General features: G+C 43.2%; 1 protein-coding gene across 1 annotated transcript; it reads right to left on the reverse strand.

Moving 5' to 3' along the window:
* Window positions 1–22,415: 22,415 nt before the first annotated feature.
* Window positions 22,416–22,703, reverse strand: LOC103300873 (fatty acid-binding protein, heart-like). The gene has a single exon (XM_054721039.1). It carries the CDS (start codon window positions 22,701–22,703, stop codon window positions 22,416–22,418), a length of 288 nt encoding a protein of 95 aa, XP_054577014.1.
* Window positions 22,704–25,503: the final 2,800 nt, after the last annotated feature.

Genomic DNA, 25,503 nt, shown 5'->3' on the forward strand with positions numbered 1-25,503 from the left:
AGGGTGAAGAGCGGGCAACAAGGCCTTTGAGCTCTTTCTCTTCAGAGACGAGAGCCCTGAGCTTAACATTCATCATGATGTCTCTCCTGTCTCATCTCCTGGTCCCCTCGTTGGACCAGGTGCATCAGCACATGGAACCCTTTATAGTTCGCTGCATACACCAGCCGGATTCTTCCCTCTCATACTTGTGTATGCTCTTCCTTCTGTGGGGTAAACTTTCCCCCCTTGTCCACACTAGACATGTTTCAAGATTTCTGGTCAGCATCACCTTCTTTGAGCACCCTTCCCTGATGTCCCCAGGTCAAGTTCACTGCCTCTTCCTTTGCAACCTCACTGTTCACAACACATTCCTTCATCATTGAATCTACTACCTACACAATGTAGTTACCTACCTTGTATATATTTTTCAAATTTACTGTTCCGTCTTCCCAACTAGACATGAGCCTTTGGGAGTCAAATATTGTGGACTCATGTCTATGTTTTCAAAGCCTGGTTTGGAAAATGATTGTAGAATAAATGAATGCATGGCCTTCTAAACCAGGCTGCATTTGATTGTTGTTTTGGATACAGCTCTTTGGTTGCAAGCAACAGAAACAAACTTGAACTTGATTAGGTCAAAAGGGGAGAACTGGTTATTAGAGTTCTAGGATGCATTCAAAGGTAGGAATGCAGCCAGACTCTCAGGCCAGAATGGAATTGGAAACTTAAAAGAAATAGGGATCTCTTCATTTCTCAGTTTTCTCCTATTTATTCATCTGCCATCTCTCCTCCTCCTTCTCCTATTTCTTCTTCTCCTCTTCTTCCTCCTCCTTTTCTTCCTCCTTATCCTCCTCTTCCTTCATCTCCCCCAACTCTTTCCCTTCCGTCCTTTCATCACTCCCATGGGTTTCTCTGTTTCTCAGATCACATGAAGAAACTCTGTTATATGTCCAGATACCTACAGAGTATGATAAATGCTCCCTTGGTTCCAACTTTAAATACCCAGTAGAGAATCTGATTGGCCCGGCTGGGGTCAAATGCCTACCTCTGGACCACTGGTCTATAGCCATGGAGAACAGCTGGTTATAAGGAAGCAAAGTTCCAAAGGAACCTTCTATTTTGTGAAGCACTTTTGTGTACATTTTCTCATTCATTCTTTGCTACCCTTTGGGGATAAGAATGAATTGTTTTGCAGTGGCACATGAAACCGCTTACAGACTGGAAAGAGAGGCTGTAGGAAGAACAGTTGGGAGCCTGTCAAAATAATCCCACATCTAATCCACCATTTTACCCTGTTGGTTTAGCCTATCAAATACCTCTAAGATGCACCAATTTCTCTCCCTTTCTACTACCACTCCAGCTTAGCTGGTCTTCTCTCACCTGGACACTGAGAGGGTACCCTAACCAGTGCATTTGCATCCATTTGTCCTGCCCATCCAGCTTTCAGACACTGCAGCCGGGATATTCATTTTGAAATTAAAATCTGATCTGTCACCCTTCTGCTTTACAGCACTCTTTTTTTTAAGTCCTCACCCGGGGATATGTTTTTATTGGTTTTTAGAGAGAGAGGAAGGGAGAGCGAGAAAGAGAAAGAGAGAGAAAGAGAGAGAGAGAAGAGAGAGAGAGAGAGAGAGAGATATTAATAGGTTGCCTCCCATATTTGCCCTGACCAGGATAGAACCCAAAACCTAGGTATGTGCCCTGACCAGGAATCTACCTGCAACCATTTGGTGTATGGGATGACCCTCCAACCAACGTAGCCATCTGGCCAGGACTGTTTTTCATCATCCTTAAGATAAAGGCAAACAGCCTGATGTTACCTTACATGGCCTGATTTTGGCCTACCTCCCTGCAATGGTTTTCTCTGAGTCTTTTGAATGAGCCATGCTTTCTCCCACCTCAAGGCATTTGCATATGTCTTCAATTTTGTCTGTCAGACTCTTCTTACCATCCTCCATCCCTTGGGACTCACTCAATAGTCATTTTTCTCAGGAAATCACTCACTGATTAAAGAGTTTAGGCCAAATGCTGTTATTAGAGTTTTCAGAGTCCTACATTCATTTAACTACTATGGTTTTAATAAACCATTTATTTCTATAACTAGCTAACTAATGACTGCCTCCCTTACTGGACTGTAAACTCCATGAAGAAAAGAATGTATCTTTTTGCTCCCCATTGTATTCTCAGTACATATCTCAGTGTCTGGCACTCAGTAAGTTGAATCAGTAAATAAATAAATAGATGATTAAGTGGATGAGAATCTGAACAGTGACAGTGGCACTAAGAATGGGAGATGTGGAGTGGATGCATGCAAGACTTAAGTGCTGACTTTTCCACCAATTGGCATAAATTATGTTGGATCATTTCCTTAGCTGTTTTTAGTCTCTATTTCCTAACTTTTAAATGGGAAACAATACCACTTATCCCCAATGGGTAGCAAAGAATGAATGAGAGCATGTACACAAAAGTGCTTTATAAAATTAAAAAAAAAAAGCAACAACCTACCAAGTAGAGATTATTTCTATTTTATAATTAAGGAACCTTGTCAAAGAGTGGGGAAAGCATAGAGTTGGGGTGAGAACTTAGTCCCACTTCTGGGTGGCAATAGGTTGTTCGATTCTTTTATTGTGAGAGGAGAGGCAAAAGTTAGACACATCTCCAACTTTCTGAGCTGGAATGGGCCACTGTCAGTTAGATGAGGAACTCAGGGTGGAGGGAATGAGTTTTATTTTTGTGAAGCTAAACCTGTGATATTTTAATAGGACCAATTTTTTATGAAATTACGGAGGTTTCCAGAGCAAAAGACAAAACCCTTGGGAATTACTTAACTGGCATTTCTAGTTCTTGTGAGGATTTTATTTCCACTTATGGAAAAGAGGAGTGTTTATTAAATTAAAAAAAAAAAAGAGTGTTTGTTACTGTGAAGTTCTTATAACAAGACATTTAAAAATGTGAAACTTATCATCTTATTGCCATATTCAGTGTTAAATACAAATAGGTCCTGATTGTGAGTTAAACAAAGGACAGTGTTATTTTCAACCCCCACCTCTTATTACTATACTGCAATTGTTGTTGTTAACTGTCCCCAAGGACAGGAGGGCATAGTCTCCCCTCTCTCCCCATCTCCTTCCCAAACACCTTCTTCCCTCCCTTCATTTCTTTCTTCTTACAGTTTTCTTCAATTCCTTTTTTGGGGGGTATTTTATAAAATAATATTTTATTTACCAAAATATGTGTAGCCAAGAGCATTTCACTCACATGTTGTCTCAGGGGGATAGAGTGGCTGTTTTGCAGCAGGAGGGTAGTAGCCCATGAATTCACTGGCTCAAAAAATATGTATTGAGCTCACTTACTTAGAGCAGTGATTGAAGAGGAAGATGAAGGGCAAGGAAAATGAGGGAGATGAGAGCGGACTGTGGCGTCCCACTGGAGAGAGATGATGACCCCCAAACCAGCACCATACAGAGCAGACCTAGAGGCCTAACCTCAGCCATAATAGCTAAACCTTCTTCTCATGGACGAGGCATTGCTCTAAGTGCTGTTTATTTATTTTATTTTTATTTTTATTGATTTCAGAGAGGAAAGTAGAGGGAGAGAGAGAGAAACATCAATGATGAGAGAGAATCATTGATTGGCTGCCTCCTGCATGGCCCACACTGGAGACTGAGCTCACAACCTGGGCATGTGCCCTGACTGGGGAATTGAACCATGGCTTCCTGGTTCATAGGTAGATGCTCAATCACTGAGCCACACCAGCCAGGCTCTAAGTGCTTTTTAATTCGCAAAATGACTTTATATCATAGGTCCTATTACGATTACTATGTGTTAAACAAACATATGAGAAAACTGAGGCACAGAAAAATGAAGCATTTTACCTAAGGTAGCCCAACTAACAAAGGGTGTGTGTGTGTGTGTGTGTGTGTGTGTGTGTGTGTGTGTGTGTGTATGGGGGAAAGATTTGAACTCAGGCAATCTGACTCTGAGCCCATGCTTGTAACACTGATCTATGTCACCCTGGCTACAAACCACACCCCTGATCAGTGAGAATATATGGTCCCTTTTCAGAGAGAGAGAGAGAGAGAGAGCGAGAGAGAGAGAGAGAGAGAGAGAGAGAGAGATCAAGGAAAGCAAGAGAGGTTGGGAGGCCAAACCCTGTCTGAATAAAACTGCTAACCTACTTTTTGAAGTGAGTCTAATTCTAAGTAACTCTCGCTGCTCAGGCTTTGAGATGGTCTGTCACGAGCCACCTGTACTTTCGACCTGGAAATGGGCACGTTCATTACTCACCCAGCCTTTGATTTGGGAGAGTGATGTGCAGAGACAGCTATTGGGTGGCTCCCACCTGCCAGATTCTCTGGCTATATTTTTAGTCATGTTGGTGCATTAACATCGTATACTTAGCTAAATTGTGCACATTGCATTTAAGACCAGGTTTGCCTTGTTTGAAAACATCCAAATTGGGATTAAGTATTCAAGCTGTAATCTCTTTAGTGGGCGTCTGTCCATTGGATTTGTATGACATAAAGAGGGTTATTGAAATACTGTAACTTTAATATTTTTTATCCTCTATACAGAAATGACTCTTAAGTGAATTTAGAAACTAGGAGAGACATTGGACGGATACCAATGGACAGAGCAGATCTCATTATTTTTCAGGCCAGTTATAGCGGAGCCTGCATCTGTGTACGCTTTTCCATCTAGATTCTTCCTTTTAGGCAGTAATATGCTATGCTCCTTGCTGCTGGATAGTGAATTCCCTTGGGATTTCTTACTTCTCCCATCTCCTGTTTGTAATGGGGTTGTGCTAAGTTGATCCAGTTTCCCTCACTCTTTATCCTTGAGCGGTGAGACAATTTGATTCATCCAACTCTAGACTATTCCCAGGAATTTGGCAGGGGCGGAGTGGGCAGGGGCTCAGGATGGGTGACTTGAGATCGACACGTTAGTATTTAATTGAAGAGTGTACATTTCTATTTAGTATTCTGCAAATATTGAATATGAATAATCAGATAAGACACTAGTGCAAAGAAACTAATAAATTTTATTTTGTGGTACATTAAAATCAAATTCAGATAAAAATGTAAAATCATAGCTTATCCAGAGGAACCATTTGATAGCTTCGTATAAATCTATTTTAGAGATGTGCGAGCACAAATTATGGAATGCCAGAGCAAGTTGATTTAGGCTGCTTTTTCGCCAACATAAATAATGCAGAGTGCCACAAATACTCAAGTACACTTAACTGAACATAATTAAAATATTGGAATATATTTTAAAAATAAATAATTAAGCAGTTAGAAGTATCTGCCATACTAATTCAAAGTGATAGTCATATGGTGATTATATTATGCAGTTTACCCAAGACTTTTGCTTTAAAGTGCACTAATAAAATTTGCATTTAGTAAAAATTGAGATTCTGTAATGTTTGAGGATATGGGCAGATTCTATTTCAAGCACGAAACACAACCCTTGTCTCTCTGATCCATCAACAGATGGACTGAGAACAGACATTTTCGGCTCCGCTGAGCAGCTTGCCTGCAGACACTGCTCACACCCAGCACTGCGTTTTCAAACGCCCGAGCCCGCTGTGTGGGGAGTTTTGTTTGCCGGTCTCCCTTTCTAGATTGTCAGCTCCTTGAGGGTGGGGATCTCTGTGTCTCTCTGTACACCCAGGGCTGGTATAATGCTGGCGAGGAGCAGGTGTTTAATAAGTATTGTGAAATTAATGCATCAAAGAGTCAATGTTTTGCCCTGGCGGGTGTGGCTCAGTTGGTTGAGCGTCACCCCATGCACCCAAGGGTCACCAGGTCGATTCTAGGTCAGGGCACATGCCCAGGTTTCGGGTTTGATCCCAGGTCAGAGTGGGTGCAGGAGGCAACTGATCAATGTTTTGTTTTGTTTTTTCTCTCTCTCCTTCTCTCTCTTTCTCACATCAATAATTAAAAAAAAAAAAAGAGTCAATGTTTCTACCATTGCTCCCTGTTTCTACCATTGCTGCTCAACACAGCAGCAGGCCAGGCACACTGCCCAGGAATTGGCACCCCTCCCACCTGGGGCCTGTCCTCCCAGATACACAGAGCTCACTCCCTCATCTTCCTCACGTCTTTGTCAATGGCACCTTCTCTGTGAGGCCTCCTCTGACTACTCTATTTGAAATAAAGTTGCCCCCACCTTGATAATTCATCCGGTTTCTAGCTCAGTTTGTATCACCATAACAGATACTACATAATTTGCTTATTTATTTTGTGTAAGCTCCATAAAGGTCAGACTTTTCTGCGTTGGTCACTGCTGTATCCCCACAGTAGATGCTCCATAATAACTTGTCTCATGAATGAATAAATGAATGACTGAGTTGAAGATGGAGAAAAAGGATTGCCCTGGAGTATAAGCTGAGTGAGTGTGATTGTAGGATGTATTTGGAGTTTTGGGGCCCACAGAATAGGATCAGACACAGGTGCATGTCTTTCTGCCTCACCGGCCATTGATGGCTCCTCCAGTGACGATGGAAACTGCACACTTTAAGTCACTCAACATGCTTGCCACCGAGTTCTCTGGAGATCGGAGTCTGCTCTGAAGCCTTGGCCCAGACAAATAACACTTTAACTATCTATTCAGGCCAGAATGGATTCCTAGCTTCCCTGGGGACTTCACTCAGCAGCTTTCTCCCCAAGCTGTTCATTGTCCTTGTCCTTGCCTTGTGTCCTTCCCCACTCCCATCCCATACCCCACAGGTCTGGAAGCCAACAGTTCTGGGTCTGCTGCCCCTGTGTGATCTTGAGCAATATTGTAGATTAAAGATGGGTGCAAATTCCTTGCCATCCTCTTTGGTGAGAGGTGATGCTGCATCTAGGCTGGTTTTGTGACTGGCTTTGACCCATAGGATTACGGTGGACACGATTCTGTGTCAGTTCTGGGCAGCTTCTACTTCCTCCTCTTTGAAGCTTCCTCCTCTCCTGGCTTTCCTGCTGGAGAAATCATGGAGAGAGACAGGCCCTAAAATTACATGGACAGAGAGAGGCCCGGCCTTCCCAGTAGCCCGGCTGCCCCTAGCCTTGTAGCCACTCCCAGCAAGGCACCCGTCCTGTCAGTGAGGCACCTTGGATGTTTCAGCCCTCTCTGCTATCTAAGACACCCAAGGAAATAATACATCATTGCTTTAAGCCACTAAGTTTGGGGGTTGTTTGTTACACAGTACTAGATAATTGAAATAGTCAAATTATGGAACTTCTTTGAGTTTTTATTTTTTTTATCTGGAAAAGGGAAACATAGTTCTGTTCTGGAGGCTGCTCTGAGGCTGTCTATAAAGTACCTAAGACATAACCATTCAGTGACTGTCAGGTTCCTACCCCTTCCCTTCCCTGGGCAGTGCCTTAAGCTCCAGGAATGTCCCTTCAATGTCATCACTCATCAACATTTTCCTCTTTTTGTCCAGCCATTTCCTTTTACAGCCTATTTTGCAGAAGCAACTTAATAAGCTCATCCCAGGGGATGTGGACACGAGCTCCATTTGTTAGTGCTCCAGGGCTATTTACATTTAGAAGAGGGCTCAATAAAGCACACACCTCTTTCCCAAGGATTAAAATTTTAGCTGCAGGTTTCCGGCTCAGTGCCGCGGAGGAGCCTGGGGTGTGAGAGGAGAGTTTTGGGAGAGAAAAGCATGCCTTCTTGGAGGCCCTCAGGCTCTCTTGTTTGTAAGACCTTAACCTTAGGAGAAAACAGCCCAACTCAAGATTCAGTCATGGAAGCTTCTACTTCCTTCCACCCAGGAGCCATATCAGCTTTACTCTCAGGCATCTTGATTCTCTTATTCTTCCCTTAGCTTTAAGGCCTCCATAGGCTGCTCATTTTTGCAGAGTGGTGCACAACTGGAAAGGAAGGCAGCTCCACTTTGCAGCTCCCCCTCAAGTATTCAGGTGTGAAACCAACCATCTTCCTCTGGCTGTAAAGGAGTTAGGAATGGCAGAGACTTGGGTCAGAAAATGACCCCCCTAGCCCCAGCTGATTAGTTTATTTTTCTATACAGACTTTTTGTTGTTGTTCGGGGATACTAGTTCTGTTTTAGAGAATACACGTAATATCCTTTCATTCCTACCCCTCTTTTTATTATAAAACCAATATAACAATATTAAAGAAAACTTTCTCACACCCAAAGAGGGAAAAAAGTTCCCTTGATACAGATCAAAATTTATTTTCAAGTTAATGCTATTCAAATCTGATACAATTGTGAATAGAATAGAATAGAATAGAATAGAATAGAATAGAATAGAATAAGAATAAGAATATTTCTAACATTGATTCTGTGTGTGTGTGTGTGTGTGTGTGTGTGTGTGTGTGAGGATGCATAACAGAGGGAGATTAAATACCCAGAAAAATAGCACAAACTTAGTGAACTTTGTTCAGTTAAAAAAATTTTTTAATGAAATAAATAGTAATGATGATTAAGGAAACTGGGAATGGTTTGAAAGGGTAAAAAACCCCAAAAGAATAAAATTAAAAGCATTGAATAAAAGAACAAATTGCAAAAGTTCTGGATAATACACCAACTACATAAGTGGTCAACAAATAGTTACAAACTGGTCGTGTCTAAAAGCATGTTTTTATATCCATGCATAATAGAGAAAGGGGTATAATAGATGCATTGTCTAAGGTCACTTCAACTTACAGAAGAATGTTTTGGTTTTTGAAATCACACTATTAAGTTAAGAAAGGGGAGTATTTTATTGTTTCCTTCCAAACTTTTGTTAAATTGAATTTGTAATGGTTTGCAGATATGTGCATGGTGGAGGTTGATGGCCTTCTCATCAACCTCATTGCCATCCAGTAAGTAAATGCTGCAGCCTTTTCATTTCCTTGCCTTAAATATAAAACTCCTTTCCTCCCATCTGAGAGGTGATGAGGGTGTGTGATGAAGTTAGGGTACCTGGGTTTAAATCCTGGGCAAGTTACTTAATGTCTCACAGCCCCATTTAATCTCTGCACTATGGAGATTATAATCTTGTCTATATCTATACCAGCAAGATAATTCCGGCATGGGAAAGCAATGCACTTGAAAAGGGGAGTGGGGGGTCGTACCACGAGAACAATTTTGTGGATGCTGATTATCCCTGTTACCACATGAATATGGAAAGTAGATGGTAGCTTGCATGTAAAGTGTACCGGGCTACCTAAGAGCTTTCATTCTGCCACACAGCCTGGTGAAAGCTGGCTGCCCAGCCAGTGACGGCTTTCCTTAGAGCTAAAGAGAATAATTTCAACTTGGTGGATGGACCAATTTGTCCAAAACAGATACTATATTTCAAAAGAGACCATTTCTTTTGGTCTCCGGGGCTGTGAAGGGCACATAATCCAAAGCTTTTACAGTAATTATTTTAGATTTAAAATGTAATACAAACACCTGTAAAGAATAGTAAAAAAGAGAGTAATGTAAGATAACAAGTTAACCATAGGTAATCACGGTTAAAAGTTTCTCTCTTTAACTCTTATCCTTATAACTGAAAGTTAGCATTATAACGTTAAACAGTGGACTTCTATCTATCGATTTATAAACTTCGGGCTGCATCTATTGACTCCTTGGAACATGGACTATTTAGTGCAATTGCAATATTACTCATTTCCCATCCACTCCATCCTCAGGTTTTGTTGGTTACAGTTAGTTATTACAAAGAACATCTCTGTAATTTTAATTAACATGTATTAAAACTTATAGTTTTTGATTTATTGAAATTAGAGTTCTATTTTCTGCTACGAAAAATTAGATTAGTTTACTTTCATGCTCTTGTAGCTCTTCTCTTTTCTCCCACTATTATGTCATATTCATGTTATGAAAGTTTATATTTGCACTTTGTTTTGTGATTATCATGTTTTCTTTACTTTGTTTGTAATTTGGTTAAAAAATTAAAAACTAATGAAAACAGTCCTATGATTATGAAAATACTTGCTGCAAACCAAGGAATCTGTGGTTGGACCTAAATAGAAAGAAATTAATCCTGGGTCATTAGCCTATTTTCCTCAATAGAGAATTTTCCGAGTGTGTTAAGGTAAAATGGATTCTTTAAAAATGTCTTTCTAGCTTATCAGTTTCTTCTGGCTCAACTGCATTCCTTACTTTCTGGAACACCTCTTTTTTTCTCTTTCATGTAGAATTCATGGTGGCAAAATTTTCAGCCTTTGCATTTCTGCAAATATCTTTATTTTGCTCTGATTCTATTTCTATAGTTTGATTGAGTAAAGAACTCTAGGTTCAAAATATTTTTTTTATATATTTCATGTTTTAGCATCAAGTATTGTTGATGAGAAATCTAATGTTAATCCAATCTTTTTTCTGTTGTAGGTAGCCTATTTCCTTCTCTCTGGAAGTCTGAGAGTTTCCCTTTATCCTTGGATTTCTAAAATTTCATTAGGATGTATCTTGAAATGGGCCTTTCTTTTCTTTTTCTCAATCATACTGCTTATGATTTAGTGGGTCTTTTAAATCTAAAGATTCATGTAATCCCTTCAGTTCAGAGAACTTTTCTTCTATTGTGTCTTTGGTTATCTCCTCCCTTCTGTCATCTCTTGACTTATGCTTTGAGAATTCCCATTAGCCAGTTACTAACCCCATAAATCTCTTCTTTACTCATATTTGCTATCTTGTCTTTCTGTGTCATATTTTGAGAGATTTTCCTGGAGTTTGCCACATCTCCATTTGTTATCCATGACACATTCAATTATGCAGATTGTCCATTGAATTTGTTTAGACATTGTGCTTTTCTTGTTCGAGGATTCTTTTTGTTGTTGTTCTCTGAGCACTTTAAGAAAATAGCATCTTGTTTTTGGTTATTGGATACATTGTTCTCTTGAACCTTTTCTAAAACTAATTTATTTTTAGGCAAAGTTATCTTATGTTTTCAGAATAATCTCTGTTTCTTATGAGGTAAGTGCTCTCCCTCCTTTGTTTCATAATTTCTTTAAATGTTTAATAACCCTTTTACTGTGTTCCATATATATTCTTAGGAGTCCATGAATCCTCTAAGAGCTTTTAAAAGTTGGTCTTCATTTTAACGATAATCTCTTAAAGTATCAGTTGCAGATTCTGAAACATCGCGTGGGGCAAGCACTGCAGAACCTGTGTATGCTATTGTGTTTACTATGGCATCCATGTCTCAAATGGCAGCAAAACCCTCTGCGTGGATGATGACCGGCACAGGCAGACCAGTCTCGGGGGATGGGGTGGGGGCTGAGGTGGTATCAGATCCTCACAGGGTGCCTGGGCCCCAGTTTGAGAAACATGGCTTCCTTGTATCTCACTCACGATAAGGTGACTATATAATTTATTACTCACACTGGGACATTTTTTTTAGCATGAAAAGAAAACTGTTTCTAATTATTAAGGAAAACTATTAAGAATTATAACGTAAGGAACTGCCTGGCAATCCAGGATGATTGGACCTTCCATTCTAGCTGCGAAACCTCTTCAAGTTGTCTCCATGGCAGCTATCACCGAAGTCCAGAACTGTGTCTGGATCTAATCTGCTTCTACTGTGCACAGTTCCCAGTTCCAATAAAGGACCACCTCCTAGGCAGATTGCTCTCCTTCTCTAGGAAATGATTCTCTAGGCTTCACCCAGAAGACAAATGCCACTAATAGTTAGCTGATCTGCAGGCATGGGGAGGGGGTGTGTGGAGAGGTGCCTCATTGGTTCAGCTGTTCCAAATATAGTTATTTTAATTAATTGCTCTTATGATTTCTCACTCCCCACCCTGTCACCTCCCCCTACCTCTCCAGCTTTGCATTTGTTGACTCTGAGCTTGGAGCTTGTCCAGGACTTCCTTGCAGTTTCCTCAATTCTCATGTCACCATCATCTAGTTTCATGTGCTCTCTACCTTCCAGAAATGCCGTCATTTCAAGCCCATTGATGCTGCATTCTACTCTTCCTGAACATTTTGGGTTTCATTATTTTAAAGTATCTCTTTTCTATCATTTCTTTAGGATCTTTGGAGGAAAGAGAGGCAGATATCTGTGCTCAGGGCACCATCATGAACCAGAGCTCCCTGTTCTATGATTTTGATTTGAACCTGAATATGGCTATATCTGCTTTCCTGGTACATATATTACCTCAAAATAAACAATAAAGTAGCACTGGAAGGACATGGTTGGGAGCTATCCCTTTTTTATTTTGTCCTTGCCTTCCTTAGATAAACTTCTAATCCAACATCCTATGAAGGCATTGATTCTCAGGAGAGAACTTTCTTAAGTAAAACTCTATTCACTCTCTAGCTCACTGTCTTCAAAGCTCATACCTACCCTGAATTAAATAGGGAATAGTTAAGTGGTTTAAAACAGAAGGCTGTTTCTTCTAATGTCATTCAGACATGTAAAGAAAAGAGTCAGAAATTGAAAAAATATGTATGTTGAGAAACTACCACAGTTTGTGCTAAGTTTTGTAGGGAATACAAACAAGTATAACATAAGACTTCTGCCCTCAATATACTCATTACCAAGCAGAGTTGAAAGTAGATGCAGGAGGAGTTTGGGTTCAACAGAAACTAGGTCACACAGTTCAGAACCTATGTGCTAAGTCAGAAGTCAGCCCTCCAGGTCGTGATTCCACAGGCTAAGAGCTCCCTGTAGGCCCAGAGGCTCACAGAAGGCAGCTCAAGGCTGCGAGATGTGCCCTGACCTTTGAAGAAAGAGTAGGAGCTGGACTGGTGGGGAAGAGAGGCTGAACAATCTAGGCAAAGAGGACGTTGTGGCCACGCTGGAGACTTTTGTGGGCCATGCTTAGTGGGTGGATTGGTCAGTTGAGCACAGATTGTCCCCGTTGTATCAGGGAGGAAAAGGGTTAGTTAGCAAGGGGGCAGGGACCCTGTGAAGCTCTGGAAAGTAGGCTAAGGTACTTGAATTATAGTCCAGCCAGGAGCTTTTGAGGAGGAGAACATGAGTAGGGTGGTGTCTGCGAAGGCTACAATGTGTTTAAGAAATGTTTATGAATCCAAGTTGTGAAGGAGGGGGAGGAAATGATGGTGTACCAACCAGATAGAATGACAGCTACTAGTTAATTCTATCAATGTCACTAATTAAAACAATCCTATCCAATAAAAGAGTAATATGCAAATTAACCATCACTCCGCTACACCCACAAGCCATGCCCGCTAGCCACGCCCACCAGCCAATCAGAGCGAGTATGCAAGTTGACCTGCCCCCATGTGGTCAAAGATCCTGCCCCCATGTGGACACAAGATGGCCACCACAAGATGGCCAGCAGGGGAGGGCAGTTGGGAGGGACCAGGCCAGCAGAGGAGGGAAGTTGGGGGCAAATAGGCTGGCAGGGGAGCAGTTAGACATCAATCAGGCTGGCATGGGAGTGGTTAGGGGGTGATCAGGCTGGCAGGCAGAAGCGGTTAGGGGCAATCAGGAAGGCAGGCAGGCGAGCAGTTGGGAGCCAGCAGTCCTGGATTGTGAGAGGGGTGTCCGACTGCCCATTTAGGCCTGATCCTACCAGGATCAGGCCTAAATGGGCAGTCGGATATTCCTTGAGGGGCCCCAGATTAGAGAGGGTGCAGGCTGGGCTGAGGGACACCCCCCTCCCCATGCATGAATTTCATGCACCGGGCCTCTAGTTTAGGTTATAATGTTAACAGGAGGCTTTGGGAAGTAAAAGAGATGACAATACCAGAAATTATTTAGTAGTGAGATTCACTTATTGAGAAGTCAAAATTTTTATGAATTTAAGAATTAAACAAATGTTATTAAAGTTTCTTGTGACTGCCTGAGCACTTTAAAACAAAGTAATATGGATTTTATCCTATCTGAGAGGTGTTCTAAAGGAACTTGCTCTTTAAAGAAAAGTGTGTGTGTGTGTGTGTGTGTGTGTGTGTGTGTTCTAAATTATTTAATGATGCACATATTTGTTATGTTATGATGCCTCATTTATTAGAAGACTACAGGCTTTTGGCAGATGACAGGAAAATGGGTAAGGCCCACATTTTAAAATGGATTTTAAAAACCTTTTTGTTTTCTTTAATTATGGTCCCTATGAAGAGGTAGAGGAACTCACTCACTATACACTAAGTTCTGGAAGCAGTGAGCCAATGGACATGGGGTTCTGTCCCTGAAAGCCAAGATCTCATCAGCTGTGGATTTGTACAGTCAGGTTTGGGAAAGCTCCAGGCATTGAGGTCCTTTAGCCCGAGGGGATTACATAGCGATATGCATAGGGTTCTCTTCCTTGAGGAGCCTACTATCTGGCAGGGGCATGTAAGCCAATTTTATTATATGCTCAGAATGGAGTTACTCTTACTCTGTGAGCATGTACTGCTAACAAGGTGGTCAAGTAAAGCAGCTCACTCACCAGCTCCCTTTGCTCCCCTCTGATAAGAGGCACAGAAGTCTTCCTGTGATTTTCCCGAAGCGTCTCCTCTGTGTCTGCTTCCGGGGTAACCCGCTGCTCTGTCTGTTTCTGTGACACACTCTGGGACGGGCTCAGGCCTAAGGAGGTAGGTGGCTGACCGTAGGTTCACATCCTGCCGGGTCTCAGGTGAGGTTTGGATTCTTCTTTGGCTACTTTAGGAACCTGTTGAGCAGCCAGCTGAAGCAGGTCCTCCATTTGTAGCCACTGTTGTACTGGCTGGGAAAGCAAAGCAGCAGCAGCCAATGGCCTCTTGCTATGTCACCCTAAGCTTTTGAACAGGAGACTGTGTTTCCCTGTCCAGAACTCGGGGTATTTCACTGGCGCTCAGAGCATTCATTAATCCATTCCTCCATTTATCAAATAGCAATTGAGCATCTCCATGTGCCAGGTACCAGGGACATGCAGTGACCAAGGCACAATAATATCCTAAGGTAGCTTTCAGTAAATGGAGGAGGCTGACAGATGCTGTGTAGTGAACATATATTTTTTTGTCTATCCAGCATTCCTCCCCAACCTCTTGTCTCTCCCCCACACCCCCCTTAACAGCCTCCTCCTTCCTATGGGAAATTCTCATTTCCAATTCCAAGTGGTCTGGGTAGAGCACCAATTCTAGTCATTTTCTTCCACCCCCATGACACCATAGGAAGTTGGGGGCAGGTGACTCAGACCTGACCTCCAGGCTTGTGGCCATAGTGATTTTATCCTAGGAATAAACCTATAAACTCCAGCCAGGCCAATCAGATTAATTCCCTGGGGGTTAATATGTGGTTGCCTGGAGAAAGCAGCTCTGTTTTCTCTGAGGTCATTGGGATAATGTAACCCCACTACCCTCCACAGTCAGGCTCTCCCCCAATCTTACCCTCACCCCCTACTTTCTACTGCATAGAGGATGAGGCCCATACAGAGTGAAGCAGAGCCAGTAGACAGAGAAAGAGAATGAGAGAATGTAAATTGAACAAAAACTTTGAGGCCAGTTCTACCTTGGCCATTGCAGTTACCTGAGATGATGAATGCCCCCTCTCCTTTAGGTTGAGTTCGTTTTCCATGACACATAGCCAAAAGAGCCCTAACTAACACAGTGTGACAATTGCTGATGGGAGTTAACACAGCTGCTGGGGGAACCACGCCTGACCTGGTCCTGCAGAATGAAGGAGGACTTTCTGGAAGCAGTGACATTCAAGCTGAGGCCAACTACTTTTCCAGGAAACCTCCAGCCTGAGGAAGGGGGAGGGTGAGAGGGTTAAGAGTTTCAGGTGGAAGAACGTCTTGTGTGAATACCTGGAACTAAGCAGTAATGGTCTATTTGAGGAATTATAAGGACTCTGGTATGCCTGGGGCGAGGAGTGCACAGACAGCATGAGGCCAAATACACATCTTGCCAAACAGCGTTGGAACAAAAACGAGGACTGCTCTACCTCCTCATGCAGCAGAGGTAGAAGAGAAAGATGGTTTCTGCCCTCAAGGAGCCTAAAATTTCACCAGGCGTATTGGACACAAATATGCACAAAGTTAAATCACAACATACAGCCACAGTAAGATGATGTACCAAATCCGTGACTATAAGGCGGACTGTAAGGAAATTCATGAAAATTCTAAGAGAAAGATCACGGGGGATTGCAGACAGCAGGAAACATCAGCACTAGGCCTAAAGAAAGGGCAGGGTGTGCGTGGATGAACACACATCAGGTTCAGTGCAAGGGATCAGTAAGGAGACCAGCTGGGTGATTCAAGGGGTTGAGTTAGAGAATAGTGGGGAAAAGTTTGGAATAGTAGACTCTATTAGACTTTATTATGAAAGCAATGGGGAGCCATGAATTGCTTTTGAGGGTAAGGAGGGGTCCGAAACAAGTTATCTTGTGAGATAACAGGTGAGACTCCCGTTATCCCAGAGAATGGGCTCTCCCACCACCATCCTTGCACCCAGAGTGCTCAGCCCCATTCATTCTCGGAGGAAGCATGCAGCCGGTGCCTCAGCAGCAGCAGCCAGAGCAGCAAGTGCAGCATTGTTGGAGGACAGCGATGGATGACAGAGGTGATTATGCAGTGAGGCACTGAATTGCTATAACTCACACCTTCTGTGTCAACATGCAGAACTGGTTTGACTGAATTCAGCGAAAAGAACACCTGAGTTCAGGAAGACCACACCTTTTCTGGTGTGTTGACATGACACCAAGAACCCTGTGTAAATGCTTCTACTTTTCTTTTTTTTCTAAAATAACAGTTCTATTGTTACCCAGGCAAGTCAGAAGAGTCAGCTGGTAGAATGCCAGGCTAATGAGGCTAGTTTACTCCAGTTACCCTGATAGGGGTCAGCTGGGCTCCCTAGACATCCCCCCCCAATGGCATTTAGCTCAACAAGTGTGTGTCGAGGGTCTATACGTGCCGGTAGTGCAGTAGATAGAGCTGGGCGTGCGGAAATGGATACAGTAAGATGCCAGCGTCAGTGCGCTGAACCCAGGGAGGATGAGCAAGGGCTTGGGGAACAACAGAAAGTCCTACTTTCAAACCCCAGCTCTGCCATGTACTAGTTGTGAGATCTTAATCTTGTTGATCCTTGCTTTTCTGACCTAGGCAATGGGGATAACAGTATTTTGGAAGATTGTAAAGTGAAAAGAGACCTTTACCTGTGAAGTACTGAGCACAGTGATCGGCACATCGCTGTTCAATAAACGATGCCTGTTTCTCATGCAGCGTGGGAAGTACAGTGCCCAGGTCTGTATATGATGTTAGGGGAGCAGAAGGGGAACAGTTATCCAAACTCCAGGGAATCCAAAGAAGGCTTCCTTGAGGAGCGGGCATGTGGTGGGTAAGGAGGAGCCAGGAAAAGAGAAGAGAGAAATTCCAGGCAGAGGAAACAGCAGCGCCCCCCTGACACCTGGGAGGCTAGCTCAGGGCCAATTCACTGCACTGCTGCAAAGACGATCCCAAACATGCCCTCGTGCTGAGCGGTACGCCTGACTTTCACCTGGATTCTAGAACCCACAGAGCGCGGCCGCCACCGGGTTATGTGCCACACAGTTGTCCGTACTCGGGAAAGGAAGCGGCTCTGTGCTGGATCCCATTCTTCCCCAGCCCACGGACTAGCCTGTGCCTGTTTTCTTTCTTGTTCTCATCAAACTGGGACTGACTCCTGAGGGCAAGAGAAAGCTTGGGAGAATTGTGCTAAGGAATGTCTCCCGGTGGCCTGACATGGTTTTTAAAAACCGGAAATTGGGCAATTAGTAAAATATCCTGGTGCTCACAGAGCAAGGCTTTCTCTAGGCCCCTTCTTTCATCTGTGGCTATTGATGCCCTGCAGAAGGTTGCTTTGGGAGCCCATTGTTATGCCCGAGTTCCAGATGGGGCAATTAAATACAGGCAGTCGGACTGTTATTTTAGTTGCCTTCGGAGAGGAAATTTACAGTGCTTGCTTGTCCTTTTCAATTTTCCCCCGGTGCAGCTGTTCCCCCCTCACCTCGGAGGAGACAGGGCCTTGGTGGTGGAGGGAGCTGCTCGCTGGGCCGGCTTCTGCAGGGGCCATGGCGCCTCTGGATGAAAAGCTCAGCGGAACTCCAAGTCATTATCGTGATCAAGGACCAGGGGAACGGTTCAGCGTGCACATGCAGATGCTCTCTCGGTCTCCGTGATAGATGCGTTCCCGGTGCCAGTGCGGCAGTGTGTTGAATTCTTTTTTAAAACCTGAAAGACCTGCAGGCTCTTCTCTCCTTTTCTTAAATCCATTTCCCTGTTGAGATGAAAAATGTAATACTTTTCAGCTTACTTCAGACTTTCTTCAAAAGTATTTCTGGAAAAGGATCCTTCATGTGGAGCATATGAAAACTGTCAGAGGATGGGAGAGAGCGAGGTTTTAAAAACAGGTTAATGGACAGCCATTATGCTGTAGGGAGTTCCCCCAGGGAGCAGGAAAATACAGGCTGAGGAAGTCGGGGGCAGACAGACCACAGAAGCTATGGATTAGGGGAGGAACATAATCCAGGAATACTAAAAAAAAACAAAAAACAAAACTGGATACAGAATGAGATGGGAAAACAATACCAGCCAAGATAGAGAAGATTGCCCAGGTTTGCCTTAGAAGAGCGCTTGAAAATATAAGATTTGGAGACTGGCAGACCAAGTTCAAAGGTTGACTTTTCTACTTGTTAGCTGTGGCATTGGACAAGTTAATTTTTACGTGACTCAGTCTTCCAGGCTATAAAATGGCCATAAAAATGACATCCACAAAGGGTGATTGTGCTAATCAAATGAGATGATGTGTGTAGCATGTCTGCCTTATTCTCTGGTGTGCAATAGTGTTCAATATATGCGATCTATTATCTATTATTGCTATTGTTACTATTGTTATTAGCAACAGTAGTAATAGTTGTTATGATCACTGGCACAAGGGCACAGATAGATCCATGGACTGTTTTTGAGATGGTCGCCAGTCCTAGTTCCCATCCGAGGGTATGTGTGCATGCACTTTGTCAACCATGCAGGCGCCCTGCTCTCTCGATGGCGGTGGATTTAATCCCATCACTGGGATTTCCTCACACACATTCCAGGTTCTTCTGTGGCGCGTTGGCCATGCCACCACGTTGCTCGTGGAGTGAGCAAAAGGCTGTGTCCTATTAGCAACATGGGCTCCAAGCAGGAGGTCCTGTGACTCATTTTCATCTCATGGGTCGCCTTGCCCCAACTACAGGGCTGGGAAGCCCCGGGCTGGAGGCTTGTGCTATGAGCAAATCTGAGTAACGGACAGAGTATGAAGGAAAATGAGCAGTGAAATAAAACCTCCAGAGGGAAGCAATGGTAAGCAACGTGATCTCTTCTGAACGTTCCCAACTCACCCTCAAGGAAAGGTGTCATAAACCTGCAGGAGTGACTAAGAGCTGGGACAAAGGCAGGCCTGTTACAGACGTCCCCGTAACTCCAGGAGCAAATCTCCTTTTCCCTCCCAAATAACGCAAGAACATTACATGGCATTAACAAGTTTCCCAGGACAGGAACTTCTAGTTTATTACTTGCTCACATTGTCATCAGAAATTAATTTTGTCCCTGAAAGACAAATTGGCTGGTAGCTTATGAAGTTAAATGGAAAGAACAAGTACGCATCTGTTTCTTCTGCGTTTTGTCTCCTCGGTGTCTTACATATAAATGAATCAGAGTGTTCAGACTTAAATTAAGATCTTTGGCTAGATAAACAGTTAAAACTGGTTCCCATAGCTACCTCTCACACATAGCTGTGATTGCATTATAATCCCCTAGTAATCAGCTCTCAATGAAAGAAAGATGATAAGGGTGCTCTTTGCAGTTTTCAGTACTGATTTTTATTAGCCCTCAATCAGGCCGGGACTGCTCTGTCTTTCATCACATTGTGGTAGTGTTTGTAGAATCATTAGAGTAATAAAGTGTAAATCTTACTGAGGTGCATTTTTCTTGAGGTGTTTTATAGAAGAAAAACTCCGAAGATTACACTGGCTGGCACAAGAAAGATTTGTTTCTGAGACGAAAGTAAGAATGTAATGTATGCCATACTCATTTATTCTTCACCAGAGTCAAAACCTAGTGAATTATCCGGCCTAGGTACCACAACCACCGTGAAAACCCCTTGGACTCAGGCGGCCAGGTATTACCATAACAGAGATTTGCATGCGTTGAGCCAGTTTCGAATTTGCCTTGTTATCCTTCACCAACGCTCTTCCCGTGTAAAGCCCTCACATTACAAACGCATTACCCACAAAACCGCAAGCTTGGCTATTCCCAGTGTGATTTCTTTAGCAAACTGGTATAATCCAATAAAACATCATGTCGCACCAACGCTGAAGTATTTATTGCAGAATAAATTTCAGCTTAAAAAGTGCACTTGCCCCCCTTCCTTCTCATATATCACAGAGTGACCGGTCCTTTTCAGCTTCATTGGGGCTGGAGACTGCTAAGTGGGGAAAAGTGGCAACTAGAGATGACGGCTCTCTGATGCTTCCCTGCATTTGTTCTGGAATTTTCTAGCCCCGTCCAAGAGATGGTAGCAGGGAAAGGGACTTACACTGACTTTCCCCACGTGTTGCAGGATTTTTCACAGATTTTGCAGGTGTGCTACACATTTGCAATTAACAGAATACTTAATCCGGACGTGCCTTTCCTTTCCCATAGGCTTCATTATAGCTGGGACATGTTACAAAGCATCCCACTCTACGATCCCCATAAAGATGCCTGCTTGTTTTAAATGCTGGATTTTATGCATTTTATGTTTATATTAGGCCGAAAGTGTCCCTATATTTTAGTGACAGACATTTATGCTCATCCACAGGGTAAGAAACAATATCATGTAGCAGTATGTAGTCCCTGAAAGAGTTTATACAAATGTGGTGGCTTTATATTTAATTTTAAGTTACTATATTTTAAGGGAAGGCTTTGCCTGAGGTAATTATTACAGCTTTCATGCCCACGCGGCGATACTGTGCATCTCTGCAACCAGCAGAGCGTTTGGAAGATCCAGGTGGCCAGAGAGTTAGGTGGTGGCACCGCGAAGATTTCCACCACGTATCTTTTCAGTTTATATAATCATATGAAAACATATGTGTGTTTTCATATGATCATATAATCATATGAATCTAACCTGAAAATAGAATTTTTAGAGAACAAGAAGTCGCTTGATTAGGGTGGCTCAAGGACACCTTGTTTTCATTTTTAAAACCCTTCTATAGTCCTGAGAAAAACCTCATTTGCTATTTACTATTTATATTAAAAAATATAAAAGCCTGCATTCAAGCACTGGTTCTCCTTTCTTTTATAAAATAAAGCAAATAAAATATTTTGCTGATGATGGTGCTTCTGGTATGTGTTTGCATGTTGGTACTTAAATGCAATATGTCTGGAAGATGTTGCTATTTCACACTACACTCGTAAGAAAGAGTAAATTGTAGGTCCTGATTATCAACAGATAACAAGACATACTGTATATAAATAAATGCTCAGCCTCAAAACCCGTTATTGGATTAGCTATACAATCACGTCTCAGGCTGTAAGCCTGTGCTGACAAATGAACACTTTTCATTTGGCTCAAGGTCCTCATCAGCAACGGAACTAATTTTGCATTCTCACTCATTAAGTGAATAAGATGTGGAAAAAGCTGTCTGCTTTTTGAAGTGTAAATTTGCTGCTACAGGCTGTGCAGACCAAAGCGCTTTTGAAGCAGGCAAATGAGATCATCTCTAGGGACATGCGAACCTCACAAAGTTTAGGTCATTTCTGTTGAAGGGACGGGGTGCGTGCATGCACACTCACCAGCGTTCACGTGATTTAGGCGGACATGTGCATTGGGCTGTGTGGGTGTTCCTGGGTGTCAATGGCGGACACTTTGTGTGAACCTGGGAGAGAAGTAGGAGAATGTTCTTCATCTTCTCCAGAAGCCAAGGACCCATGGAATCTAGGTGCTCAGCCTAGCACACGATGGGTATTCAATGCTTATAGAGACTGAGATGGAATGACCAGGGGTTGGCACGTTAAGCAGGCAGGATTCTCAGCCCTCTGCCAGCCTTGAGAAGGAGCAACAAAGCCTCTGAGCTTTTGGTTCAAAACCCCCTTTAGGCGTGGGCTGTTCCATGGAGACATCAAGATAAAAGACAAGTACTGCTGGAGCTGGCTGAGGAGCAAGGTGTGCTGGGAGAAGGGAGCTTCATACGTCAACCATTCTGAGTGGTATTAAACCCTCTATATGCTGAGAACTCCACTTTCGTATCTCTAGCACGGACTTCTCATTTGAGCTCCAGATTCTTTTCTTTTTTTTTTCTTTTTTTTTTTTTTGCCTTGGCTCTGCTTTATTGACCTCAGAGCACTCTTTGGATGAAGTTAAAAAACAAATACAATTGGAACTGGAACTGGATCCAGGATGGTGCGCCTGGCCCCAGAAGAATTCCCCCAAGGTGGATTTATACAAACCGCCCGAGGAAAGACGAGGCGATCTGGTGCTGAGTCCAGGGGTAGCCAGTTGGCAGAGGAGCAGTCAGTGAAGCGGTGGGCAGGCCATGCCTCTTTCTCATAGGTGCGTGTACACACGACACTGAGCGTCAGGAGGAGTTTTCATTAATGAGCTCCCGCACAAGTTTTGATTCTTGCCCGTCCCATTTCCACACGTGGACAAGTTTGTCTCCATCCATCGTCACGGTGGACTTGACCTTCCTGTCATCTGCCGTTGTCTTGTCAAACTCCACCCCCAGCTTGAAGCTGATCTCCAAGTTCTTAAAGGTGCTTTTTGTTTTTATGGTGATCGTGTCCCCATTTATTTCGATGATTGTGGTAGGCTTGGTCATATTGGCCACCTGCCTGGTAGCAAAACCCACACTGATTGACCTCATGTAGTCATAGAAATTCTTACTGTCCACTAGCTTCCAGGTGCCTGCAAAGGCATCCACCACGGTGAGGCTGGGCTAAGCCTCCAGGGGCTGGCCTCCCATCCCCCAATGTGCGGAAGTGGCGTGGGCAGCCAGTGGTGCCAGGCTAGCCTGCGTCAGCACGGATGCCTGGCCTCCCAGTCCCTGCCCCCAGCTGTGAGCTGTCAGGACCGGCTTTCTTCCCTGAGCTCCAGATTCTTAAATGCAACTGTCTGCTTGGTCTACGTACTTAATTACATCACAAAATAAAATCATGGGGCTCTACCCTAAAACATTTCTATTCCCCACTCCTCCTTATTTCATAAACTGCATCAGCATCTTCCTTCTCACGCAAGCCAGAAACCTAAGAGCCATCCTTGATTCACCCTTTTCCCTCACCAATGAAATAAAATCTGTCAACAGTCATGCTCGTTTTAGAAACAAAATATATCTTAAATCTTCTTGGACACCTAGCCTAGGCAAACATCATCTCTCATCTTGACAACAATGACACCAGCCTTTTAACGTGCCTCTCCACCTCTAACTACCCCTTCTCCCCATTCATACTGAGCAGAGAGTAATCTTAAAACACGTGTGTCATGTGTTGAATTGTGCACCTACCCTCATTCATATGTTAAAGTCTTAACCCCCCAGCAACTCAGAATGTGACCTTATTTGGAAATAGAGTAATTGCAGGTGTAATTAGTGAAGAGGATTTTATCCGGAGTAGGGTGGGTGCCTATCCAAGATGATTGGCATCCTTATAGAAAGAATGTCACATAGAGAGAAAGAGAGACAGACAGAAGGAAGAGGATGTAAAGACACAGAGAGAACACTATCTATAACAAATGCTAAGATTGCCAGCAAACCTTCAGAAGCTGGGTGGAGGCATGGAACAGATTTTCCCTCACAGCTCTCAGAAGGAACCAACCCCATTGATATCTCCACCTGAGACTTCTAGCTTCCGGAACTGTGAGACAATAACTTTCTGTTTAAGCCACTCAGTCTGTGGTTCTTTGTTATGGCAGCCCTAGCAGACTAATGTAGTGTGGAATCATATCCCTCTATTACTTAAAGCCCAGATGGCTTTTCGTTTTATTTAGATTCAAATTCAAAGTCCTCATCAAGAGTGACAAAACTCTTCATGATCTGCCCCCCACCCACTGCTCCAGTTTCATCTCCCAGCTCTTCCCTCGTCGTCTTCAGCCACATCGGCTACTTTTCTGTTACTCAGTCACAACAACCTCTTTCCCTTTTCATGGCCTTTGCACATGTGGTGCCCTCTGCATGTACTTGCTTCCTCCTCCTCCACTGTCTTTTCAGGCTAATACCTTACCCCTCAGGTCTTCATAGTCCCAATATTGTCTCTCTAGAATGAGAGGACCTGATCAAGAATTTTGGTGGAGGAATACTACAGGAAAAATGGGCAGTGGGTCAGGTCTCTGCCCATTAATTGCACTACAATGTTTATGAATTGTCTTCCAGAAGATCATTGCCTGGGCAAGCCAAAGAGTAAATTGTTATATAGAAATATTCCACGAGCTTAGATTTTGCCAAGTTGAAAAATAGGAAGTTGTGTGGGTGAGTGTGAAGAGACTGTTAGCTGTCCACAAAAATCTGTCTTGCTTTCTTCCTGGGCACACAATTAAATTACATTTCCCAGCGTCTCTTACAGCTAGGTGTGGTCATTGACTGCATGCTCTATACTGGTACATAGTGGAAGTGAGGGATGCCATTTCCAGGCCCATCCCAATGAAAATATCCTTGTGCACTGTCTACAAGCTTTCCTCCCTGGTTTGTGGGCCTGTCAATGCCCAGTGAAACCCTAGAAACCACAGCTGAAAATGCAAAACCACCATCAGCTTGGGTCTCTGATGAAGAAGACTCTCTGTAGAGACATTAACTGAGCAGGCATTCCTATTAAGCAGCTCATATGAAGCCACTAAAATTTTAGGGTCTCTCTGTAACTGCAGGCTACCCAACCCTAACAGTATCATGATACCTTCTTTAAGAAGCTGACACTCATGAGGGCTCAGGAAGTGAAGGAACTTTTAGAATTGACTCAAGCAGGAATGTCCTCTCTCTCATGAGGCAATTGAGCCACTCAGAAAGGGATTTGGAAAGGAACAATATAATAGCTCATTCTTCTAATGTTCCATGAGCTGAAGGGGATCAAGGAAAAGAAGACATCTTAGAGTTGCCTACAGAGTTCTCTTGATGATGATTGCCACACATCCCTGCACACCATGGCACTCCAGATTAGTCCCTTGTCCTTTCTGATTATGACCCATCTTAACAACATTGAAAAGACTTTGAAACCAACGGTGGGAAGACAAAATATTCGAGGTGAGCACTATGGACTTGGAAGGGAAAGAAAAGGGCAAACAAATTCTGACTGACATTCGGATGTTTGATCACCTTCTCATGGTTGTATCTGCAAGGAGGGTGGTGATTGTGTCTTATTGATCTCTCCCAGCCTAATGCTTGGTAGATCTTATGTGTTTAATGAATGAGAAATGAGTAAATACATTAGCTTGTTTGAACCTCATGAACCATATGAGGAGATAAGGCTTTATTGCAGACAGTCTCATTTGCCTACTGGGGTCAAAACCATTCCTGTTTCATTTTCCTTCTTCTGGTAGATGGAAGAATACACTTTCTATCCCCCACACAGTTAAGTGGGGTCATTCTCTGGTTCTGGCCAAAAGAATGTGAGTGAAAGTGACAGAGCAGGAAAGGCCTCTCCTGCTTTTCTGTGCTGCTATAGCCAATCCTGAGGTCCTGT

The sequence above is a fragment of the Eptesicus fuscus genome, chromosome 9, assembly GCF_027574615.1.
Source record: "Eptesicus fuscus isolate TK198812 chromosome 9, DD_ASM_mEF_20220401, whole genome shotgun sequence".
NCBI classification, from domain to species: Eukaryota; Metazoa; Chordata; class Mammalia; order Chiroptera; family Vespertilionidae; genus Eptesicus; species Eptesicus fuscus.